At 36.2% G+C, this 26,121-nt stretch overlaps 1 protein-coding gene and 1 pseudogene across 4 annotated transcripts in view; one reads left to right on the top strand and one right to left on the bottom strand.

Moving 5' to 3' along the window:
* AKT3 (AKT serine/threonine kinase 3) overlaps positions 1 to 26,121 on the bottom strand; it is a 326,388-nt gene that overhangs the window by 35,386 nt on the left and 264,881 nt on the right. For all 4 annotated transcript variants that reach the window (XM_070602171.1, XM_070602173.1, XM_070602174.1 and 1 more), the window contains 2 exons: positions 17,420 to 17,634; positions 11,313 to 11,400 (listed from right to left, as the gene is read on the bottom strand). In XM_070602171.1, the coding sequence (XP_070458272.1) occupies positions 11,313 to 11,400; positions 17,420 to 17,634 (303 nt within the window). The remainder of the gene's footprint in view (positions 1 to 11,312; positions 11,401 to 17,419; positions 17,635 to 26,121) is intronic.
* Positions 2,892 to 4,130, top strand: LOC103555420 (zinc finger CCCH domain-containing protein 15 pseudogene; annotated as a pseudogene).

Raw genomic sequence — 26,121 nt, 5'->3', positions numbered from 1 at the left:
CAGCCACCACGGCTTTCAGCAGCCACCACTCTGATCAGTAAGCTGCCAGCAACACTGAAGCAAGACCCTCCACCAACAAAACAAGTGTGACTTGCTGAAGACTCAGATAATGGTTAGCATTTTCAAACAAGCTATTTTTTAATTAAGGTATGCACATTGGTTTTTTTTAGACCTAATACTATGGCACACTTAATAGACTACAGTATAGCGTAAACATAAGTTTTTTACACACTGAGAAACCAAAAAATTCATGTGGATCATTTTATTGAGATATTGCCTTTTTTTGCAGTGGTCTGCAATATCTCCAAGGGATGCCTGTATTTAGAGGAAAATTTATAGCACTGAATGCATATATTAGAAAAGAAAAATCTAAAAGCAATAGTCTAAACTTCCAGTTTAGAAAACTAGAAATCGAAAAGCAAATAAAGTCTGAAATAAGCAGAAGAAATAAAAATTAGAGCAGAAATCAAATAAGTTGAAAACCAAAAATTGATAGAGAAAATAAACAAAACCACACATTGGCTCTTTGAAAAGATCAACAAAATTGATAAAGCACTGCCACATTAGGTAAGAAACTGTTTTTCTATGAGGTCCCCTGGCATTTGTAATAGTGTTGTTTTATGCATGCAGATGCTGCTATTTGGTCCAAAAATTTTACTTTTTTGTTGAGGATTATACTAGTGTTCATTAAGTCAAAAATGACTTTTCACATTTAATATTTATATATTGAAATCTACTTAGCCCCAAATTATTTTTGTCTCTGTTTACTTTTTGTGATATTTGACTGTTAAACTTCCATACATTCTCTTATTTTTTTCCACTTTCCTGTGTAGTTTTGTTTTTGATTCTTGTGCAGAACAGCTAATTATATTTAGTTTTTAACTCAATTTGAATGCTTTAAAGCTTAAACCATTTGCATCTCATGCCACAACTAACGCTGGTTTTCAGAGCTGTCTGGGTTCTTTCATATCCTCAGTACAATGCCTCACTATCAAGAGAAGACAATAATTTTAACGTAAACAATCGGAATGTTTGGTAGGTATTTGGAGCTCATCTTTCTTTGACCTGATGTTCCAAAATAGGCCATCATTCAAGTATGATAAGGAGAGTATCAACAGGAAGCTACTGAGGAGCGTATTTTTAGCCTATTACCTCTCTTCTCTCTTAGTGTCATGTTACACTTGTCCAACCGAGCCTCACTTAGGAAAACAGTAACGATCACTAACATCTGCGTAACTGTCATCAATCACCAAACTCTTTGATCTGAATTTTTCAACCAGAAAATAGAAACTTATGACTCAGTCAGAAAAGTGCCACTGCAATGTTTGTATGATACTCATACAGGACTTTGATACACTGAACAAAAACATGTTCTCAATCCAGCTCCCCTTCCTGACCGTGAGCATTTTCCAATCCTCAGTCCCAGCTCTCAGTGTTCTCATACCTTCCCTCCCTCTGCAGCTCCCTCGCTGACTCTCCTTCTCATCTATTTTCTCATCCCTCTCCTCCGTATAGAGGAAATCCATTCCCACAACTCTAATTTAACCGAATTTCCAGATATTCATATTCTTTCCTGCTCTCACTTCCAAATATTAGTGCTGCATTTCTAGCGCTTAGAGAATTCCACTTGGAATTAAATATTACCGGAACCAGCTATAATCCTCCCCCATTTCCCCAGTATTGTCAGACTAGATTACTAGTTCTCATTTCTCTATCATATCTAGAGAGTTCACGCTTCCCATTCCTTCCTCATTGCCTTTATTCTGCTTCACAGAGGCCTCCATCACTTAACATTTATATCACTGCAGTAGTCTCTTAACCAGATTCTCTTTTCCAAACTCTCCTGCCTAAAAGTCTCTACTAACAAAACTTGAAAAGCTCCAGTCATTGTATGTCATTTCCTTATGTCAGGGTCTTTAATTCTGGTAAGTAGGTGGATCAAGCAAACACGAGCTAAACTTTTCAAGAGACTATATTAGCAGGCCCACATCTCCATTTTTTGCACCCAGCTTCTATCCACCGTGAATTGCTGGTTCTTCCCAGTCAGCGTATCTTACCGCACTTCCCTCGTCACTACTTTGTTTTTTCTCGCATTGGTCTCCCTTTCTGAAGTGTCACATTCCCACCAATTCCAATGCTATATTCCTTTCAAAGCATTCCTTTTTCCATGAATCTTTCCAAATCCAGGGAGATCATATCTTAGAAGTGGAGCTAAATGAGCCTTAGAATAAAGGCTAAAACAATGAAGAAAAAAAATAACCAGACAGAAGCATGGATCTACATAAAGGAATGGAGAGTGCTAAAAGTGGTAAATATGTAGCATTCTTAGTCACATTAAAATATAATTCTCTAAAGCAAAATATAATTACCATGTATTGTGATGTTTATAACATGTGAAAGTAAAATGTATGAAAATGATAGCATAAAGAATAGAAGGGGTAATAGAAATATGCTGTTGAATGTGACATGGTTATAATATTAATTGAAGGTATACTGCAGCAAGTTAAACATATATATGGGAAACTCTAGAAACAACCTCAAGACAATAAAACAAAGATGTATAGCTAAGACGACAATAGCTGAGATGTTTTAAAAATCATAAAAATATTCAATAAATCTAAGAGAAGGCAGACAAAGAAAGGAACAAAAAGAGAAATAAAAAACAAATTGCAAGATGGTAGCTTTAAACCCAATTATGTCAGTAATTTCATTAAATGAAAATGGGCTACACATCCCATTAAAAGTCATATATTATCTAACAAATAAGAAAAAAGCCAGATGCCCTGCAGCGGCCACAGTGGCCGGAGTCGTCTTCCTCCTCCTGCCGGGGGCCAGATCCCCCGACGGTGTCTAGCTGTGCTTAAGTCTGGCTGGTGCCACCTGTCTCCACGATGCCCCCCAAGAAACAAGCTCAGGCTGGGAGCAGCAAACAAGGTGGAGTAGAAAAAGAAAGAGAAGATTATCCAAGACAAAACTTTTGGTCTAAAGAATAAGAAAGGAGCAAAGCAACAGAAGTTTATCAAGGCTGCTGCTCACCAAGTTCAGTCTGGTCAACAAAATCCACATCAGGCAGCATAAAGTGAAGCTGAAACGAAACTGAAGAAAGACGACAAGAAGCAAGGATTGCAAGAGCTAAAGGAGCTGTTTGCACCTGGAGTTGCTGCTCACAAAGCAAGCAACGGTGCAGGTCCCAAGTCCGTGGCGTGTGCCTTCTTCAAGCAAGGACGACGCACTAACAGAGCTAAGTCTAAGTTCTCTCAGGACTTGACTCTGGGGAGAAAATGTGATTCAAGAGGTGAGGAACTTGAAAAGATTCTACAGATAACTGGGACGAGAAAACGCTGGAAGACGTAGTGGACAAGCAGCACGGTGAGGTGGAAAAGAAAAAACCCAAAACTCAAATAGTGTGCAAACTTTTCCTTGAAGCTATTGAAAATAACAAACATGGCTAACTTCGGGTATGCCCTGGAGCAGTGATAACTGCACGTATCATCAGGCACTTACCTGGATTTGTGTTGAAAAAAAGATGAAAAGAAGAAGATGAAATTTCATTAGGAGATCTAATTGAAAGAGAGTGTGCTGCCCTAGGTCCAAATGCTACCAAAATCACTCTGGAATCTTTTCTTGCAAGGAAGAAAAGGAAAAGACCAGATTGATAAACTTGAGCAAGATATGGGGAAAAGAAGTAGACTTCAAAGCAGGGAAGGCACTAACGACCCGTGGTTGTGAGGTGTTTGAATTTCGTCCTGAACGGGTTGATGACAATGAGGAGGAAGAAGATGATACTTGTTACACCTAGGATCAACTGGAGATGAGGCTGAGGATTCAGGGAGCGGAAGTGACGGAGAGTTGAGCGTACATCCCGGGAGATGTAGATGAGACAGGTGTTACCAGAGCCAGTCCTGAAAGATTCCGGCGCCTAGACTTCAGAAGAGGATGGAAACAAATGAAGCAAAGCTTCTGGAGGCAGGGCTGGAAACGGTGAAAAAAGTGATTTGGAAGAGGACAGCGAAGAGAAGGGACAGAAAAATGGAGCCATTGATGCTGTTCTTATCAATGAAAATCTTTCTACTGGGGAAGATTTTGATGAATTAGAAGAAGAATTAAACACACCTGATTTAGAAAAATGACACAAGACAAGTCAAGGAAAAATTAAACCAGCGCAGCATGAATTGAAATTGGCTACATTGATTTTTCCACCTAGAATTCTCCAACAGGATCTTTATTTCTCATGCTGATTCTGGAAGGCTTACCTTCTCCCCAAAAAGGAATACTCTCCCTAAGTCTTGTCTTCTGACTTTGGCTACATCCCAATAGTAAGTTCAGAATAGCTCACGATAAGTTGAAAATATAATGGTCATTGCAGAAAATGACTGACAGCAGTAACTGTTCACTCAAGTAGGAAGCATGACTGCTTTGCCAGCTTTTGATTTTCACTGGGCATGTGTTATTACAAAGACAACATAAATTTAAATTTGAAATACCCTTCATTTAATGCAGTTTTCACTGAGTGATTTCATTTCCTTTGTATTTATATGTTTACAAGACTGCCTAAAATATGAGAACTGTACCTCATAAAGGGAACTCAATATGCAGATTCAGTATTGTATATCTTTGGACAATTAGACAGCAATTCAAAATGCAACTTGTTTAATCTGTCAGGATCAGCTGTAACACCTTGTGTTTTAAACCTTTCCCTCTTCTTTTTGCCAATATAGTTGTAAATAAAGATCATCATACATTAAAATTCATCCCCCTCAAAAAACACAAGACTTAACTACATGATGTCTAAAAGAAAATCCACTTAAATATAATGACATGGGTTAAAAGCAACATGATGACAAAGACCTATACAAAATCAAAAGAAAGCTGGAGTACTTCTGTTAATATTGGACAAAGTAGATTTCAAAACAAAGATTAATGCTATGTATACAGACGAACACCTCAATGATAAAGGGGTAAATTTACAAGAAGACATAACAATTGCAGATGTGTATGAAACTAACAATGAAGCTTCAAAATACATGAAACAAAACTAAAAAAGGAAAGAAACAAATCCACAATTATAGCCGAAGATTTCATCAATCCTTTTTCAGTAACTGATAGAACAAGTAGACAGAAAATCAGTAAGAATATAGGACACATGAGCTACACTATCAACCATCTCGACCTAATGGATATTGATAGAACACTTTATGCAATAAAAGCAGAATACGCATTCTTTTCAAGTGTATGTAGAACATACACCAAGATAAACCATTTTCTGGGCCATGAAAAACGTCTCAATAAACTTAAAAGGATTAATATCATATAAAATATGTTTTCCAACCACAAGAGAATTAAGTTAGGAATCAACAGAAAGATATCTGAAAAATTGATATATTTAGAAATTGAACAACACACTTCTAAATAATCCCTGAGTTAAGGAATCACAAGGGGAATAAGAATATTTTGAAATGAAAACACATCACAATTTGCAAAGCATACCTAACAGGCCTTAGACAGAAACACAACACTAAGCGCTTATGTTAGAAAACGAGAGGGGGCTGGCCCCGTGGCCGAGTGGTTAAGTCCGTGCGCTCCGCTGCAGGCGGCCCAGTGTTTCGTTGGTTCGAATCCTGGGCGCGGACATGGCACTGCTCATCAAACCACGCTGAGGCAGCATCCCACATGCCACAACTAGAAGGACCCACAACGAAGGCTACACAACTATGTACTGGGGGGCTTTGGGGAGAAAAAGGAAAAAAATAAAATCTTAAAAAAAAAAAAAAAAAAAGAAAACGAGAAAGGTCTCAAACCAATAATCTTAGCTTCCTCCTAAAGAAAACAGAGAAAGAAGAGCAACACAAACGCAAAAGCAGCAGAATAAAGAAATAATAAACAGCAGATAATGAATTTGAACACAGAAAAACAATACAGAACGTCAGTGAAACTAAAAGCTAGCTCTTTGAAAAAATTCAGTAACATTGATAGACCTCTAGCCAGATTAATTAAGAAAAAAAGAGAGAAGACACAAATTACCAATATCAGGAATAAAAGAGAGGTCATCACTATATATACAACAAACACTATAAAGACAATAATGGGATATTACAAACATTTTCAAGCCAATAAATTAGAAAACTTAGATGACAAATTCCTTGAAAGCTACAAAATACCAAAGCTCATTCAAGAAGAAATAGATAACCAGAATAGTCCCATAAATATTAAAGAAACTGAGTTCACAGCTAAAAATCTTCCAACAAAGACAGAACTCCAGGCCCAAGTGGCTTCACCGGTAAATTCCACCAAAGATTTAAAGAACAAGTAACACAAATTCTACACAAACGATTCCAGACAATTGAAGAAGAGGCAGTACTTCCCACCTGGTTTTTAAAAGGTAAACATGATCCTCAAATGAAAATCATTCCAAGACATTTTGGGAAAAGAAGAGGACACCCCAGTATCACTTATGATTTAAGGCTGCAAAAAACTCCTTAAAAAACATATTGTATTAAATCTAGCAATATATAATAAGGATAACACATAATGAATAGGTGAGGTTTTCCCCAGGAATGTAAAGTTCACTTACATTAGAAAACCAATCAATGTAATTCACGATTTTAATAGAGTATAAAGGAGAAAAACCATATGATCATCACAATAAATGCAGAAAGACTTAAAAAAAAATTCAATACCTATTCATGATAAAAACTATTAGCATATTAGGACTAGAAGGGAACTTCCTCAGCCTAATAAAGGAGGGATTGAAGACCTATATTAACATCACATTTCTGTAATTTGTTATATTGAAATAATTTTAGGCTTAGAGAAGACTTACAAAAATAGTACAAAGAGTTCCCACATGCCCTTTACACACCTTCCCCTAATGCTAATATCTCACACAGCCATAGTACAATTATCAAAACTAAGAAATTAACATTGGTACAAAACCATAAACTACCAATTATATGTAGATTTCCTGCCACCTCAGGCTCCTCCAACCTGACAGTTCCACAATCATTTCTGCCTTTCATGAAGCTGACACTGGGGAAGCTATCCAGTTACTGTGAGGAATGACCCTCCATGTGGGTCCCCCAGGTTTTCTCATGATTCTACTGAGGTTCTGCATTTTGAGGAAGAATACTACAAAAGTGATACACCTTTCGCAGGGCATCTTATCATGAGTTACATGATGTCAGTATGTCTTATTACTGATGATGTTAATCTTGATCACTTGGTTCAAGACACTGTCTGCCAGGTTTCTCTACTGTAAAGTTATTCTTTTAATATTTGTAAATAATAAATGTGTGAGGAGAGATATGTTGAGACTACACAAATATCTTTCTTAAACTTAATTTTTTTTTTTTAGTGAGGAAGATTGGCCCTGAGCTAACATCTGTGACAACGTTCCTCTACTTTGTATGTGGGATGCCACCACGGCATGGCTTGATGAGCAGTGTGTAGGTCCATGCCCAGGATCTAGGCCCAGGAACCCTGGGCTGCTGAAGTGGCCACTACACCACCAGGCCAGCCCCTCTTCTTTCCTAAACTTTTGCCTACTACCACTACTAATTTTAACATTCGTTGGTGGATCTCGCATGCAGCAATTTTTACTCTGGTGTTTTCACAGTGATTTTCTAGTTCCCTGATTTCTTCTGCATTTATTAATTGGAATTCATCTATAAGGAAGACATTTCCCTTCTCAACATTTTATTTATTTGTTCAATCATTAATTTTTGCAGTATGAACTTATGGGTATGTATTTTATCCTTTGGGTCATAATACAATACTGTGTTTATTTTGTTACTGAAATTGCTCCAGCTTTCCCCAATGGGAATTATTGAAGGTTGGCTCCTGTGTCATTTTCATGTCTTTTTGTGTCTGTCTATCTTTGTTTTTTACTTTCTGACACCACAAAATTCCTTGGGCTCATCATTTATTTTTCCCACCCACCTCTGAAATCAACCACTTCTCCAAGTAACTTTGGTTCTTTTCATTGGAGAGAGACAGTTAGAAACTAAGTCTCAGTGCTATCTGTGATCATTAACATCATATTTAATACTAAATGACGTTTTCTCCCTAACATCAGGAACAAAGCCAGGATGTCCACTCATCACTTCTCTCCAACATTGTAGTGAGGTCCTAGCCAACAGAATAAGGAAAAGGAAGAAATAAAATACATACAGATTAAACATGGAGTAAAACTTTTTATTTACACAAGATATGATCATCTGTGCAGAGAATCCTGAGTAATCTACAAAAAAGGCTACTAAAATTAGTAAGTTTTGCAAATTTGCAGGATACAAGGTCAATATACAAAAATCAATCGTATTTCTATATACTGGCAGCAAACAATGTGAAAATGAAATTTTAAAATACCATTGATGTCAGAAGACATAAAATACTTAAGGATAAATTTAACAAAATATAGGTAAGACTTAAACACTGAAGATTATAAAACATTACTGAGAGAAAGTAAAGACCTAAATAAACTGAGAGAGACACTGTGTTCATGGATCCAAAGGCTCAACACTGTTCAAACGCCAATTCTCTCAAATTTATCTACAAATTCAACACAATCTCCCACAAAATCCCAGCAGATCTTCTTGTAGAAGTTGACAAACTGAGTGTAAAACCTAAATAGAAATTTATCTAGATAAATTCATATTATAAAACATCCTGCCAGAGAATCTTAAAGTTGAAGGACACTTTAGAGATCCTAACTTTACGCGTGAGTAAAATGAACCGCCCATGCCCGCGTGGGATGAGGAGGCAGGCCCGGGAGAGGACTGCCACACTTCGGTACCGTGCTCTTCAGAGCGGCACAGCAGGACACTCACAATTGAATTACTTCAGCTCTCACTCTGCCTTGGCAGAGATCTAGCTTTCCTCTAAAGATCCAGTCATCTCTACTTGTGCCTTCATCTCTAGATTTGCCACAATATATAGAAAAACGGCCAAAAAGCATGTAATAATAAATCTACAAAAACAGTAAATCTCCCAAAGCATATTAATAAAACTGTAGTAAAAAATACCTGATCTTTGAGATGAATTAGCCTCTTACGAGTAAATTCCACGTTTTAAAGACATAGGGGCTCCATAAAAATGTTTGATATTGTGAATTATTTCATATTTATACTGTCTAAAGCACTAGAATTATAACGGAATTCATTTAAAAAGCTACTGGCATCAGTATTAACATAATTAATTCCTTTTTTATTAGCGATACAATACAAACCCAAATAAATAGAGCCAATCACATTTTCAAGGCCTTTTAGAAAGAGCCTCAAAATTTAAGGGTGCTGCTATGATGCTGTTGTTCTTCCAGTGTGTAAGGCCGGCTGAGAACACCCGTGCCTCATCTGACATCCAGGAGACCCCAAGTAAACCCGGAGCAGGTGTCAGTCCATGATGAATGGAAACTTGGTAATTTTTGTAGTGGTGCTTCTTTATACAAGATACTTAACACCTTTGCTCAAATTAAGAGGCAACTATTTTTATCAAGCATAACAAGCGAAACTCATTTCACCACACCCATCATCTAAAGCCATACTGTGGCAGCTCCTTCTCCCTGCCCTACTTGCTGGCTCCTCCAATCCCATTTGCCACAAGGGAGCTTCTTGGGTACCTCTACTCTGGGCGTGTCTGGTCCAGTGGAACAGAGACAGAATAAGCCTGGCTTCTTCACTGATATACTAGCTGGGTTCTCAAACTTTCTCCAAGTAGCCAAACTACCATTTAACGTGAAAAGCTGAGCACTGCTGAGGAAGTCTGTGTAGCATATCTCAGTCTCCTAATAGGACTGAAGAAAGTGCACGTTTTGCCTCTTCCTTAAGTTGGCAGTGCCATGCTGGTGTTCCACAATTCTCTCCTAAAGAAATTTTTCCTTCTTTTCTTTCTTTCTTTCTTTTTTGATTGGGTCCTCCTTGGACAGGGTGTATCAAAGGGCTATTTAGTTGTGGCTTATAGCTTTGTGCACCAAAGAAAACCTCTGATCATGTCTTATTTCTGGGAGACATGACAAGACCCTGATCTTTTCCAGGTTCTTTTGCAGTGTACTGACATGATAAGAAGAGTGCATAGTTCATTGGGGTTATATATGGATGCAACTCATAAAAAATATCATCAGTGTTATAAAGTGGATGCCTATATGAAGTTACTACACATTGAGGACAGTTAAGAACGGCCACGTGCTTCTCGTAAGGGTTGAGAAGGATCTAATACTTACCCCAGTGCTTTATACAAGGTAGAAACTCAAGAGATGTGCATTTAATTGAACTGAAGTTTGAGTAGAGGTGTTCAATATGGTGCAACCATTTTAAATATCTAGTTACAAGAAATGCTTAGAAAATCACCACACTCCCCATTACCGTAATATAATACAGAAATTAAGTACTTGTCTTATTTCCTTATAACTCATATGATATCATTCTATCATTACTTTAGGGATTAATAGAGAACAATATTTGGCACAAAACAGACACTACATAAATGTCTATTAATATCTATTTTAGAGAAAAATATGGAAGGCTGGAATAAACTGAAATGGAAGGACTAACTACACGAAACAGATAAAAATTCTAAGCAAATACTGAATTACATAAAAATTTCAGATGCTCATATTTTACTATGAAAATCAAAAAATCAAAATCAGTGTCTGTAACTAAGAATACCTGAAGTAGCAAAAATATAACGAAATAAACAAAAATGAAAAAGATGGAACAGACACAATAATTTTGTGTTCCTGAACTTAAGCAAAAATTGGAGTATTAAAAACAAGGAATAAGCAGATTACAATAAAAAGAGTTATATAACTAGTAGCATCCATTTTGTGGGTATTAAAGTTCTGTTTCAAATAACAGAGAAGTCCCAAATAAGACAAATTTATTACTTTGTTAAATATTAAAACTAAAGTGCATTAAAATTCCTTTTAAAATAAGTATTTTTATGAACAAATCTGAATATCCACTTTAAAGTTAAAGACATAAAGGTAAAAAAAATTATGATTTGTGCTAGTTAGTTTTCTTAAAGAATATCATAATGTTGGTGTCTTTATTTTTTCTGAATTAAGGAAACAGTGAGAAGCAAACTAATGAATTATTGTGATTAAGACAAAAATCAACTGACCATATTGAATAAAATTTCAAGCTGTATTTTGCGAGTCAAAAATATCAATAAAATTTTGTGCTAAGAAGTTCAATACTCAATTAAATGATAGAGTAAAAATGAAAACTATCATTACATCATAAATTTTATTCATTTTAAAACTTTTTCACTGTAAATTCATTTTACCCAAAATATATAAACACTACGCCATGAAGATAACCTACCTTTTTATCATATACATCTTGCCAGTTTACTCCAGAAAAGAAACTGTGTCTCATAATTTCTTTTGCATCATCTGGTCCTCCACCAAGGCTATGAGGACAGAAATAAGATTAAATGAGTATAAAACATTTACATATGCCCAATGCATAACAGAAAGTTTTTGTGAAATGTAATTTTCTGTGAGATAAAATAGTCCTTGTGATAAACAGCCGTAAAAATAAAAAGCTTTTTCTGTAAGATCTAATTTCCCTATCGTGCTTTAACAAGAACTGGCCTCAGGACAGGATGCTATCTGAAAAGAGCACGGTCTTTGGAGACAAACCTGAAACAGGCAACCAGCTCTCGAACTTACGAGATGTGTGACGACGAAAAAGTTGCTTAATGTCAGTTTTCTCATCTGTCGAGTGGGGATAATAATACCAGCCTGGTGGGTGATTGCAAGGGTTGGAAATAAGATAGGTGAGCACCTAGCACAGTAAATGACAGCTACTATCATGGTCAATGCTATAAACCAAATTTATTTTAGAATGACTCAAGTCAAGATGCACCCTTGTTAACATAAATTCTGAAAAGATTAAATAATTGGTTAGAAAAAACAATTTGTAAAGCATTGCTAATAAACAGAAACTCAGACTATTTTCACATCTCAAATGATGTACCACAGAAATGATATTGTTAATCTATGAAATATTATTACAATGTAATTTGCTATGCAATTTTCAATATAAATCAAAAACGTAAAAATACTCCCCCCCATCTTTGAAGGTACTCTTATTTAACTGATACCTGACACAATATGAAATTCAGGAGTTTTACGGATTCCTCAGTTTCACATAGCGCATACTAGTCACTACGAAGAAAGAATGAGAGAAACAGAAAAAACGGAGAAGAAAGGAGACAGGGAAAAGAGGGAAAGGAGAGAAAAAAAGAACAGAAAAAGAATGAGGAAAAGAAAAGAAAGGAAGTCCATTTAAGTCTGAATTTGACACAGCAAGCATTATTTGGTCTTGCTCATGGTTAGGAGTGGCGTGTGCTGGTAACCTTTAACAGTCAGCTCTGTAGGGGAAATTCGGCATGCGTAATATGCATATTATACACATAAGTTTACTGCGAATTTTACTGATATAAAGGATGTTAAGTACAACGTTTACAAAGACTAATAAAATATACAATGTTCTTCATTGTAAATTAACCGATTAATCCTCACAGAAAGCGTCTCTTATTTTTGCTGTAGTCCAAAGCCACGCGCTGCCTTAGGAGCAGTTCCGATGTGAGCATGGCTGACATCTTTGTTTATGGTAAAGACTACGGTGAAACGACAATAACAGAGAAATACGTCAGAACTTTACTGGTTTGTCAGTCATGGGAGTGATCCCTTTGCCGAATGGCTAATAGTTTTGGAATGGTGGAAGAATCTTTCCTCACACTTTGCGCTATTCACAATTTAATGGTTACAGATACAACAAACTTTAAAATTTAACCTCTGTTATTAACATTTTCTCTATCACTTTCTTAAGTCTCAACAATCAACAAAACAATAAATCAAGCCCTGACTTAAGTGTTTGCCAATTCTGGTGATGCAAATGACTCTCATGAGGGCCAATTTCAAGTCCTCAACCTGATGTCACTCAACACAGGAAGGGGAAGAGATGTGCAGAAGCAAACCATTTTATAGTATTTTTATACAGGTACAACAGACGTAAGTAATCTCAAAAGCACAGACAATAGGAAAATGTAACAATTATTAAGGAGTGATTAGTTTTGAGTATTTACTACCTTTGATTTTAATATTCTTGATTTAATTTATAAGTTTATATACCTAACTTTTAATAATGACTGTATTAAACAACCAGCTCACAAAATTCTTGAAATTCAACAATTGGCTCTTAGGAGCTGCTATGTGCCAACTCCAACACACCACTGGGTAGGAAAAAAACCAAATAAGTCATAGAAAACAAACAATTATACAATTCTAATGAATTCTGGTTATTATTAGGTATAAGAAATACACGACTGGAAAGAACCCAGGATCCTCTGACACACTGTCAGGATGGAAAATAAAACAATCAGCTAACATCTGAATGTCTTTAGGGATGACCAGTGGCTCCCACAATCCAGGTCTCCTATCTACAGATCTGTATACTAGAATGCACCAGGCCCCTGATATGGAACCTTTAGATAGGATCAGATCAGAAAAGCTTGGTTCACGTTGGGGACTTTCAGACCGGCGATTCTATATTTAGTTAACACTCAGCACTTGAGGCCCTGGCATAGCTCTTCTTCACTCTATTTCAGGTCGCGTGTGTCTCCCCTACCCCCTCGACTGCAAATTCTTTTGAGGGCAGAGATCGGTATTACATTATCCAAAGAGCATTTTAAGCTTGTGTTGAGGGAGCCAGAGAAGCAGAAACACCAAAACACATGTTTCTGAAAAGAATTTAACATTTCAAAGTATGCAAAGTAGTCTGCATGAGAGAAATCAGAAGTTCATTGTATTTTTTTATACTTATGTTACTGTTTATTTCAATATTGTTTTCATTTTGAATTATATATAAGATGGCGGGTGAGGTAGGAGTTGGAGTGGAGAACCATATCATTTTGTAAATAAAAGGTGGAATCCAGTGTCAGTTACTCACTCTTGTTCGCTCCTCAGTTCTCTAGTAACAGTCTGGCTGTGGACATAGCCAGCATCTGATCTATATTCATCGGCCACAAACACTATGCAAAGTCTAGGAATGTAATCTTAGACTGCCATTTTAGAAGCTGGTAGAGATTCTTTAACACAAGCTTCTTCAAAGTGTGAAACTGCAAAAATTTCAATGTCAATAACTCCCTAATATACAACTTAAGACTTCAAAGTAGTATCAAAATATGATATGCACTAAGATATTTATGCCTAAGAATACTAAACTCCAACATCAGAATGCCGAACCAAATCCTCAGCTACCATGGATTCGTCACTATCAGGACCATCATGGAATTCATATTCTCTAGTGTTACTGAATGCAACGTGAGGTCACGCTTTTCCTATAAAGTCTGCATAGGATAAAGGAGATACTAATAGAATGATCATAAGGTAATGGAGAATAGGAAATAAAAGCAAAATGATAGTTCAAACTTTCTTAGAACTGACGGTAATTCAGTAAAGAGTATCAGAAAAATTCAGGCAGTATTTAAAATAGTTGGACAGGAATAATAAAAACAGGTTTACTACAAGGCTATCTTTGATTATGTTTCCAAAGACTTTTCAGCATCCTTTGTTGGTTCTTTCTCTTCTTTCTACCTCTTAAATGTTGATGTTTCCAAGATTCTGTCCTGGGCGCTCTTCTCTTTATGCTCTACTCTCTCCACTACTCTCATGGCACCAGCTACCTCCTAGCATCGCAAATCCACATATCCAGTTCCTCTGTTTTCATCAAGCGCTGGTACTATTTTCAGCTGCATACTTGACATTTCCACCTAGGCCTTCCATAGAAACCTGAGACTCGGTGTAGCCAATATCAACATGCACCCCATCAAGCCTCCTCCTTTGCCTTACTCCCTATCTGTTAATAAGACTCCATTCTTAGACTCCAAACTAGTCCCCCAAGCTGGAAACCTCAGAGGCTTCCCTAATTCCTTTCACTGCCTCATCATCTGTATTTTACCATTCATAAAGTTCTATTTATCACTCTCTACCACTGCTTCAGAAAGAGCTCCACCTTGTATCTGGACGATCCCATATGCACTCCTAACTGCTCTGCCCACCTGCCCCTTCACTGCTCTAATTCATCCATGACAAAGGTGCCAGAGTTACCTTTTCATAACACAAATCTGATTACACCATCTCTTACTTTTAATAACACAGTGGCTTCTCATTCTCTTTTGAATAAAGATTAAATATTTTCTAAGAAGAAGAAACATAAGGTCCTTACAATCTAACATATCAGCTTCATCTCCCAATGTTACCCAACTCATATTCCACGCTCTAGTCACTGAACTTCTCAAATGCCACGTTCATTTGCAATTCTAGCTGATCTTTACACGTAAATTTCTCTGCATGAACGCCACTGTCAATTCCAGCTCCTTCATGAGCCTGCTCAAGTCTTCCAATCCCCTAAATAGAGCTAATAATTTCAATAGCAATTTGTGTGCAGTTTAACCCAAGCATCTGTGAATATATGTTCTGTGCCCCACATTATTATTTGAACACCTAGACAAGACATTGTTCGTCTTGTTCATCCTTGCATTCCTAATATTTTAATGCAGCAGTGGAGGAGCTTGACACATCTACTATAAAAGGAAATAGCAGACAATTGAAAATAACACATCTTCTCTTTCGATGACACCAGCTCCTGGGTGGGCAAACCTTTAAGAGCTGTCCTACATACCAGGCCACTAACATTCTAGAAACTTACCTCACATTTATTCAATAATTATTAGGTACCTACTATGTGCTATCCAAGGGCATAGGAGGTGGATGACAATAAAAAAATGAATGAGACAAAGACATGAAAACCATAAGCACAATTTTGTTCTACCAGCCACTTACAGAGGGGACGACAAAGGAATGGTTTGTCAAAATTACCTGGAGGAGGCAGGAAAGGATGGGATAAAAATTCACTGCCCTTGAAACCCACGCCAAATAAGAGATCCCCAAATCAAGCAGATAAAATGGAAATCCTAGTTCTGTTTAAAGATCACCAAGTACCCTTGTTACATTAATTGTGAAATAATCACGTTAAATGGAACACATTTCAAAACCTGAAACAACTGAGAAATTGATGCATTGTAAATAAGAAACATAAATATCAAATAGGCACCAAGGAACTTGATTTCTACTCTTGCTTGACACAAAGTTCCTGTGAGACCTACAATAAATCACTTCCCCTCTCGGGGCCTCTATTTTCTCTTCAATCAAATGGAACTGAGAATAACATCTCCCCTATCAACTCTACAAGGCTACTGAAAAAGCAAGGGAGAGAACAGACGTGCAAATGCCCCAAAAAAGAAAACAAAGTTACTTTACGAACATGACGTAAGATCTCAGTTATGTGATCATGAAACACATTTTTGAATGGTCCTCCACAACGCAAAAAAAAAAAAGGTATGTTTACTTATTTCTGTTAAATGAAAATCACGTTCCTCCTACATTTAAAAGCTAGAAGCAAGTAAGGAAAACCATCTCTAAGGTAGACAATGCCCACATTTTAGGGTTCATTTATTCCTTCACTCATTAATTCAGTTTGCCAATAAATACATACTGAGCATCTACCATAAATATAACATAGTAAAAAAACATTATGCGAGGCGTTATGGAAGATTCAACAGTATATGAAATGGTCTATCCTCAAGATACTTAAGATCTAAGAGGTTTGCAGAGAAATACTGATACATATATATCTATAGATATAGATATAGGTGTAAGGATGGCTATAAACACACAAATACATATAGGCACAAACACATATTAATGGATATTTTAAAACTAATAGTCCTTTCATAGATGACATAAAATGTATGTGTAAATGATTACACAAACATCAACAAAGAATACTGCAGCTCTTTAAACAAAGGGCTCTAGGATTCTTCAGGTCATGGCTGTAGCTACAAAAATAGAAACACAAGTGTGTAAAGATTTTTTTTGCCAGTAATCCTTTCAGCCACTCATCGGAAAGAATATCTTCAAATGACAAATCAAAAAAGCACTTAGATATGTTAACATAGGTTGTTGGGGTGGGAGGAGAGTGTAGAGACAGTTTTGTTCTTTCTATAATGTAAATCAGCAGAAATATAAAGGCCCACAGACTGAAAGGAGGAAAAAGGATCCTCGGATCCCCACAATAGCAAGTACCAGGGCAATTAAGAAACTTCTCACTCATAAAATGGATAATAAAACTCTCCAATCCTTATTTGGTAAAATCTGCATAAAATTTCCAAGTTAGGAAAGAGTTGAGGAAATTTAAAAAAATGTTCTATATTATGCAGTTAAAAATAAGTCAGCATCTCAGTGGGAAGATGTCTATACCAAATACATTGCTTCTTGGAGTTAGTTATATTTGAATGAATTTCCATATCACAATTTCTAACCACATTCAACAGTAACACACTGAGTGTTATTTTTGCTTACCGTTTATTTGGATCCTTTATCAAGAGCCCTGAAAGCAATGATTTTGCATCTGAAGAGAGTGTTCGAGGAAATTTAATGTCTTCCATTAGTATTAGTTCAAAAAGTTTCTCATGATCCTGGTTGTAGAAAGGCAACCTCCCACACATCATTTCATACATGACAACCCCTAGGCCCCACCAGTCCACGGCTCGGCCATAGTCATTATCTTCTAACACCTAAAAGTGAAACCAGTGATTAATTATTACACATTAACTTTTAAAGCATTATTTATAAAACATAAGATTTTTACATAAAATTGAATCCTAACTTTCAAAGCGTAGGTAGGCTATTCTGACATCTTCACACCAAATATGTGGAATGTTCAATACATATCCAGGAAAGGTCAGTGTACAAAAAAAGGGATAGGTCACACAACAAATTGCAAAGAAATGAGAATATGAATGCACTAAGGATCAAATGAAAATCGTTAGCATGTTTGCATATTTTCTCTTAGGCCAGCTTAATTTTTCATTCCGGTTCCACTAATGTGGACGTTAAGTAACAACTTAGAGCTGAGCTATGCTGATTAGAGAGCACAGAATGTGCCTTACACACTCCTGCATTAAGAACGAAGAAATACAAACCAGACAGTGAGAGACAGGAGGAAACAAAGGCTGTAACAGAGGAGAGGACAGGGCATGACAACCATGAACACAAATGTGAAAACTTCTGGAGCCCCACACAGTTACACTCTTTCAGGAAATATGTAGTCAACAAAGTGAACACAAAGATCTACTGTTCGGGTCGCGATCAAGTTTAGCGTCCAAAGCTTTAGTACCTCAAACAAAAACTCCTGTTACGCACAAACAACAAAAGTTATGGACTCAATATCTGGGTGGGATGTGCCCTTAAATTTGTTTCCTGAAATACATGACATGCCAAATAAATTTAGTAAGAAATGATATGAAAGTATCAGGTAGGCTATGTTAGCGCAACCTGCTCAAACCGGAATGTGGGAACTTGCCCCTTGTCCTGGGAGAAATCAGACTTTCCCTTTCTACTTGCTAAGTCCTCACCTAGTAGAATTTTCTTCATTTCTTTGGAACTTTCAATATTTTATTTTAAGTTACTGTATTTGAATAATCTTAAAGCTTACTTTATCTAATCCTCTTAGCTTCGGGAAAAACAGATCAAGAAACCATACACATGAAATTTATTAATTAAAAAATCTCATAACTGATTACCTAAGAGAAAATTTGATACACAACAAAGTAGTACTCATGTTCCAAACTTTCTTAGTTTGACTTAAGGAAATGCGTTGTTGAAGATTACTTCTCTGTGACTTTGATTCAAAATTTACCAATAATTTCATACAATTGCACATGGTATTTTTGACAGTTACACGATGATTACCTATAAATACTATGACGAAAGGCACTTTGGTAAACAAGGTATTTAAAGATGGAGAACACAATCTCAAGAAAAAACTGTTGCTTAAAGATCTCTTCAGTAGTGTTCTTCAAATGTTATGGAAAGATTTTTACTTCAATTGCATCATTGTCTGTTTTGTGGCTGAAGACTAGGAGCTGCACTGGCAAGACAGAAACACAAGCCCAGTTCCTATGTTTTTCCAAAAATCTTTTGCAAACCACAAACTAAGCAAAATATTTTCAGGAAAAAAATCAAATTCTAGTTCCTATATTTAGCCAAAAATATTTCAAATTTCTACTTGTTTGAAATGAGTAACCTGAGAACATACAAAAAACAAGAAATAACCTAAAGAAGTAGAAGAAACTCTACTCGTGTACTTAAAGGAAATGCTGTCTATATAATTTTTAAATAGCAGTGACTTTTGATTTTCCAAGAATCTATCTCACATGCAATTAGCAGAATGTACTGTTTGTGGGCCTTTATCTAATAGACGCAGGATTTTACTTAATGACAACAAATTTTAAAATCTAAGTAATCTTTTATGCATTCCTACAACACCAACAAAACAGTGGCACATACGAAAAAGAGCCAAATGTGGTTTTTAACCTCTTTTTTCATAAAACCATAAAAAGCATAAAAGCTGGATTAACTGCCTTCCGAACCCACATTTCACCAGCCGGGTTCTCATCCCCAGCTGGCAAAACTGGCAATCCTTTATTTTTGTTTAAATACCTGGTTTGAAGCCAGAAGGGAAAGTGAGTACATAAAAAAAGGGTTTTATTTGTGAAGAGAAATAAGCAACTGAAAAATAAAACTGCATTGTAAAAAAATCTGTTTGATAAAATAAAATATATTTTATTTAGCTTTGTAAAATGAACACTGATTCTCAAAATAAGTGGTTTTGCTTCCGAACATCCGTGCTTTAATTGATGTACAGATACATAATGCTGCAATTAGAACTGTCTGCTGTCTCACTTGAACTGAACAAATCTGATGTAACGTACTGTCTTACTGACACGTAAACTTCAGCAACATGGAGGAGAAAATAACCTAACAACTCAGCCAGCACTCTTCTCTGAGTCTTTGCTATTGATTAAAAAGAAAGGCTTCTGGTCAACTCCTACCTCCAAACAGCTGGAAGATGAAATACACAGGAAATAAAAATAAAAGTGATTGTAATATTCTACGTGGATATATACTATAAAACATGTTACCCTGTTTCTTTCTCTTGCCTTCAATTTAAATTATTTCAAAACACAATACTTTGAAATACTCTAGAAATTCCAGAGTAAAATTAAAATCCACAGCCTCTTTTATATGATTTTTGGAAGATAATTTTTCTCCCTTACTCAAAGCACTTCTTTTTCCAAAATTACAGTAACGTATAAAATTTACATTCTTTAACCTAAGAGTTGCAATTCCTTCTAGATACCTCTGATGATTTTTTTCTACCAAAAAAGATAATTTACTTCCTGGTTACCATGAGGGGCTGATGCACAGGGTCTGATCATGGTAATGAAGGGGTACACCAACAGTAAAGAACACTTCAACTCCATTACAGTGAAACACGGACAACTTGGACGTAAATGTAGGGGAAAACCTGCCCGAGAGAAATAATCCAGTAAAACACTTATCTTGAAGACCTCATCTAAAGAAAGTGTCTCTCTTCCATAAAGTCAGTGTTGCTGACGTTTAAACTGAACCCCAGGTTTAACCATGAATGCAGACATTTCCTGTTTCCTTCCATGCCCACAGTCCTCTGTAACCACAGAGGCAGCTCTACTTTATAACTGCATTACAAACAAATGTCCAGAGATAAAGGACAAGTGGGGATTTGGAACACTAAAAGAAACATAAACGTGAAAAAATAATGATAAGTAACATCAAATCCAACATCCAAACAGAGCACAAACTCTAGGAAACCAGGCTTAGTTTCCGTTTTTCCACTGGCGGCCAGAGATGGCTTCACTTGCTGACATAATAAAACCTAAGATTCAAGGACGTCACAATAAGTACCAATTATTATTAATATTCTGGCAATATCTGATTAATATTTGGTACCGTTTGATGTAGACGCTTTCATTTATAAAACAGCCAGGTGAGTTAAAGTCACCATGAACAGCTCTTGAATGGTCACTAATTTCAATGAATGATACTAATAATAAACTATGTATTTTAAAATGATACCATCAATTAAATTTCCTAACATAAACATTTATTTGGCTAATGGCACTTTCAAAAAACTTGTTCATTCCAATATTCTTCTACCAATGGGGGTTTACTGGGGGGCCGGAGGGACACCTCTCTCAGCTGGTGCGGCAGCCACACAGTGCACCCAAGGCATGCAACTGCAAGGAGGCTACGTGTGCCCTGGCGTGGCTTCCTGCTCAATCAGTAATCCTGGCAGAACAGATGGGAAAAAATTAAACATCTAAACAAACTGTCTGCACACCTATGTTGTGAAAGTAAACTGAGAACTTGGATGAACCAACTTACCACTACTGCAAAAAAATTTTTTTTTTCTGGTAACCTTATATTTCAGGTAACTGATGTGTGTGTTTTATACATAAACACACATTTATATACATTTTATCTTTATGGAAATCCTTTACATATTCTTAACATCACAGGAATTTGCTAAAAGGAAAAACCACACAAATCTTCTAATTCAGATTCTAAATTGTATTGCAGCTTCAGGAGAAGTATATATTTCATAAGAATTACGAATTTCATGGTTTCATGGCATTTTCTTCATAAGCATATTTTTATGCCCAGTTCTCAGCTACTCTAATAATTCTTAATCTGAAGCTGTAACTGGCATTCACTGTGAATGAGGATGCTGTAAGCGCCATGGCCACTTCCTAGCGCTCACACACAAGCATCTGCACACATCCTACAGCACACTCTCAAAGCAATCTCTGGTTAGAACAGGCAACATTCTTGAGCAAGAGAAAAACTAAACGGATACAATACAGGCGATTAAATCACACTTACACATATCTTCTCAGAGATGTCTATACTTCCTTTTTATCCTGAAGAAATAGACAGTATTGGATTCCAAGAAACTGGGTCTTTGTTACCCAAGTAAAATTAGACACTGTAGAATGCTCCAGGTAATCACTAATGCTCCCAGTTAGGATTAGTTTTATATATGTTCTTATGCTTCAGAGAATTTAAAATTAAACTTTGTGCTGAAACTAGAACCACTCCAAAGTACTGAATGCAAACATTCTGACTGTCAAAGCCAAAGCCCACGTAACCCTGAAGAGAACTGTAGGTGAGGAATAATTACGCCAGGAACTGACAGAGCTCCAGGGGAGTAGAGCCGTTGAGTGTAAACACGGAGAGACAGTGACACTGAACTAAAAGATACCATTCTAGTCCACAGTGAAACAGCATCCAAGTTGGGGACAAAATGGGATGGTTTTTAACATTATATAGCAACAGTATAGATAGTAAGCTACCTCATATGACAGCTGGAAGTTCTTAAATGTGAACTCCAACAATAAAGCCAACGACTGCTATCTGCACTAACTAGTGCTCCTCTACTTAATTCTGCCCTCAGTGCTGGTGATGAGAACTTCTCAGAACCGTGAGAAAGATGAGGGTTTTCAAAAATACCTTAAGAGGACAGGTGTCACATGAATTATTAGTAATTAAGTAAAATACCAGGGACGGGCACAGTTTTAGAAAGTTGGCTAAAATAACTTTTATTTTTACAAAAAGCTTAGAAGTTTGAAGACTTAGTTTCACAATCTGTTAGAAATAGAATTTTGTCCAAGGGCTAAGCAAAATCTAACTACGTGTGCTACTATTTTTACCTACAGATCAAATGTGAAAACATATGTAACTTTGGCCTCATTCATTTCTCTTAAAATCTCCTAAAGACAACATTGTCAAGAGCCCATAAAATGATGTCTCTTACACTTATTTTTTGTTGTATTTAAAATAAACAAATAAAATTGCATTTAATACATTTAAACCAATTTAGGTTTCAACTCCTCCCCCAACTACACCACTCCATGCTAGCAACTATCTTTACCCTTAATTGATAGGATTCTCTCAACTCCTTCTGAATAAGTTAATGTATATCTTTGGCTTTAAATATATAGAGAATTTAACTTCCATTTGTGCTATTATCTATATCGTGTCACAACGACTTTGAGCAAATCTTTGTACCAAAGTAGTTATCAAAATATTCTGATCTATTTCAGATATTTTCAAACTATGTATTATATAAAAGACATTAAAGATATCTTTTCAAAAGAAAAGTGAATAAAATGACAGCAAGGGACTGTTTTCTAAAAATGAGGTTCTGAAAACCAAGAATGCATCCAAAAATGCATTTTCAGCCACTGAAAAAAATATTTTACACTTATACGAAATAAAATTGTATACTTTTTTTTTTCTGAATAGCAACCACAACTAGACGCTATATATTTTCCAACAATCAAGTCATTGTATGCAATCTTTTTGTTAGTCCTAACTTGATTATCAAATAATTTTTATTTTTACACTATTACAGAAGTGCATTTCTCTAGGTTTCCAAAACCACCTTATTCAACCTTCCCCATCTGTCACCATCTGCTTCTTTTTAGCATGTACTTTTTGCGTGATCACATAAGCATGTGAGAAATAACTAACATTCAGATGATTATCTGCTGGTACATTTGAGGACTGGGCATAATAAAAGTGCACTGCCAAAACGTACTTAACACTTTTAATTTTGTTGGGTCTTGCATGTGAGCTCCATTTGATTTTCAGACTGGTTTACAGTTGGGAAGTTGATCAGGTACTGCTAACTCAAGAGCGAAGCTGAGACTCCAATAATTAGTGCTGCATAAAACGGTTTGGATTCAACGAGAGCCAGACCCAATAATCAAATCCAACAGTAAGACTTTATATGTGATTTCTAATTTCCTTTATAATTTCTGGGTGTGGAAATATGGTATAGATTGCAAAAACAAAATCGCCTCACAATATCTTATGGCCCATAATGTATGGCAGGTCAAGTTTATTTCCTTCTAACATAAGAGCAAAAAAACACTCATTGAAACCTGAATACACTGAAGCAGTTTTGGAGATACAGCACACTCATAGCTTATGCCTACTTGGACTGTATCTCCGCAACTTCTTAAAAAAAAAGACATGATTTTTCTCTTTAACGATAAAGAGCTATAATTCTACATCAAAAGCAGTAAGAGAAGAAATACTTTTGAAAATATCCTTTTTTCAACAAATGGCATTTTTATACTATCAGACTTATCTTGTCTGGTGGTCTTTGCCACAAAGAAACTTAAGTTCATTTAAAATTTAAGTTTATCTAAAAGTCAGCTGTGTCTGATACACAGGACAGTTAATAAATCGGTTTGGAACTGATTTCTAACTCCTTTTTGAGGTATCGATTAAATATCCTTCATCTATCTTCAAACAGCAAAGCATTTCTACCAGATCAAAACAACTCAAAAGGTAAAGGATGACCACACTAGATGAGGTACAGGCTGCAATAAGATCTCTCCACAATGAGAAAACAAGTCCTCTCCAAGAGAAGAGAAGGGAAAACACTGACAGAGAATTGGTACTCAGGAATGTGTTCCAGCTCTGATAAACAACCACTCCTAATATACTGCCAAGAAAAGTCTGGCGTTCATATTGGCATGGACTAGGAATTTCTGGGTTCAAAGAAGCGAGAGACCTCCCCCCAAGCAGAGGGCAGAGGCTGGTTTCAGCGTCTTGCGAAGCCCTTCCTAACTCCGACCACGTGTATCTGACCACATTACTGCCTTGCTCTCACGTCAAAAGTGATTTTCCCTCATCTGTGAGATCAAATCTAAACTCCTCTGCATGCCCCTCTCGACCCATGTGTCCAGGTTCTTCTTTTCCTGCTTCCCATTTACTGCCACTGGATCCTCTCAGCAGGTGCACGCACCCTTCCTTCTCCTTTACTACACTGTACATAACTCCAGTAAAGCTACTCTTTTCTTGCACAGCAATAATTTTCCATATCTTTACCATCTTAGTAAGCAGCAAGCTACTTGAGGACAAAAACCATTTCTTACTATCTTTGTATTCCTAGCACCTAACACAATGCACAACACCTAATAAATGTTCAATAAATATTCCTTTATGAATGAATGTTCTTCAGTGAAATGGTCCATACTGGAGAGGAGAGAGGACTTAAATTCTTGTTTTAAGAGTAAGAGTAAACACATCCAAAGTTACCCCGATTTAACAAAAATCTAGGGTTTGACACAAATACTTAAAATATAAGAATTAGAACCGCATGAGAAATTAGTTGTGTCACGATTTGTCATCCTCAGATGGTAACTATAATGGTCACTCTACCCTATAAAAACAAGGTGCCAAGATTTCAATTATGAATCAACATGTATCAGCCATGGGGATATAAGCTGCTTTTAAAGGCTAGACTTTCGCAATATTTTTAAAAAAAGGTAAACAGAAATGTTTTCTTATTTGTCTTGAAAAAGAAATTGAAAATTTCTTGTGAATTGTAAACTTTCTATTTAGAAACAATGGGACTCTTGCATTAAATTCTTGGTTTTGTTCTTCAGTTGATGACATTTGCATATAAAACAATCTTTGTTTCTTAGGAGATCATCTGCCTCTGAAATGAGATCTATTTATCTTCTTCAGAAATAGTCTCCCCTAATTGTGACACAACTAATTTTGTTATTCTAAATGCGGGCTATCATCATCCAAGGCAAATCTACAGGACGGTAACTGAACTCCAGAGAACAAAGAATTTGTTGTTCATGACATTCACAAGAACAATCCTGGTCTAGAAAATACGATCTTGTATTTGAATAAACAAGGAATAGTGTTTCTAAAATCTCCACAAAAATGGAGAATTGTAAACTCCAGATTTGTAACAGAGAAAATGGTATTTTTGGCACCCCTCAAGAAAATAATAGTTGGAAATTTACTGTATTTCAAATTATTAGCACTTGTTTATAGTAACTCAACATTGTTGAAATGTAAATTTAATCTCTAGTAGAAAAGAACTATTATGGTAATAAACTGGTATGAGTTACTCCATGTATGAGGAATGCGGGTATCATTCTAAATGTATTCCTACTTCCTAATTTCTTTTGGTTACTTTTTCCTGTTGAGTATTTACAAATTATCCATTTTAAAATTACAATTATTTACATGTCTAAGTGGCCTTGAAATTGTGACTCTTGGGGGCCATGATGTATACAGTTAAAAAGTCAAAGTAGGTTTCATAAGACAAATCTAGTTAGAATCCTAATTCTGTCTCCACCACCTCCTAG

This window comes from Equus przewalskii, chromosome 31 (genome assembly GCF_037783145.1).
Source record: "Equus przewalskii isolate Varuska chromosome 31, EquPr2, whole genome shotgun sequence".
Lineage (NCBI taxonomy): Eukaryota > Metazoa > Chordata > Mammalia > Perissodactyla > Equidae > Equus > Equus przewalskii.
This window is presented reverse-complemented; position numbering and strand designations above follow the sequence as displayed.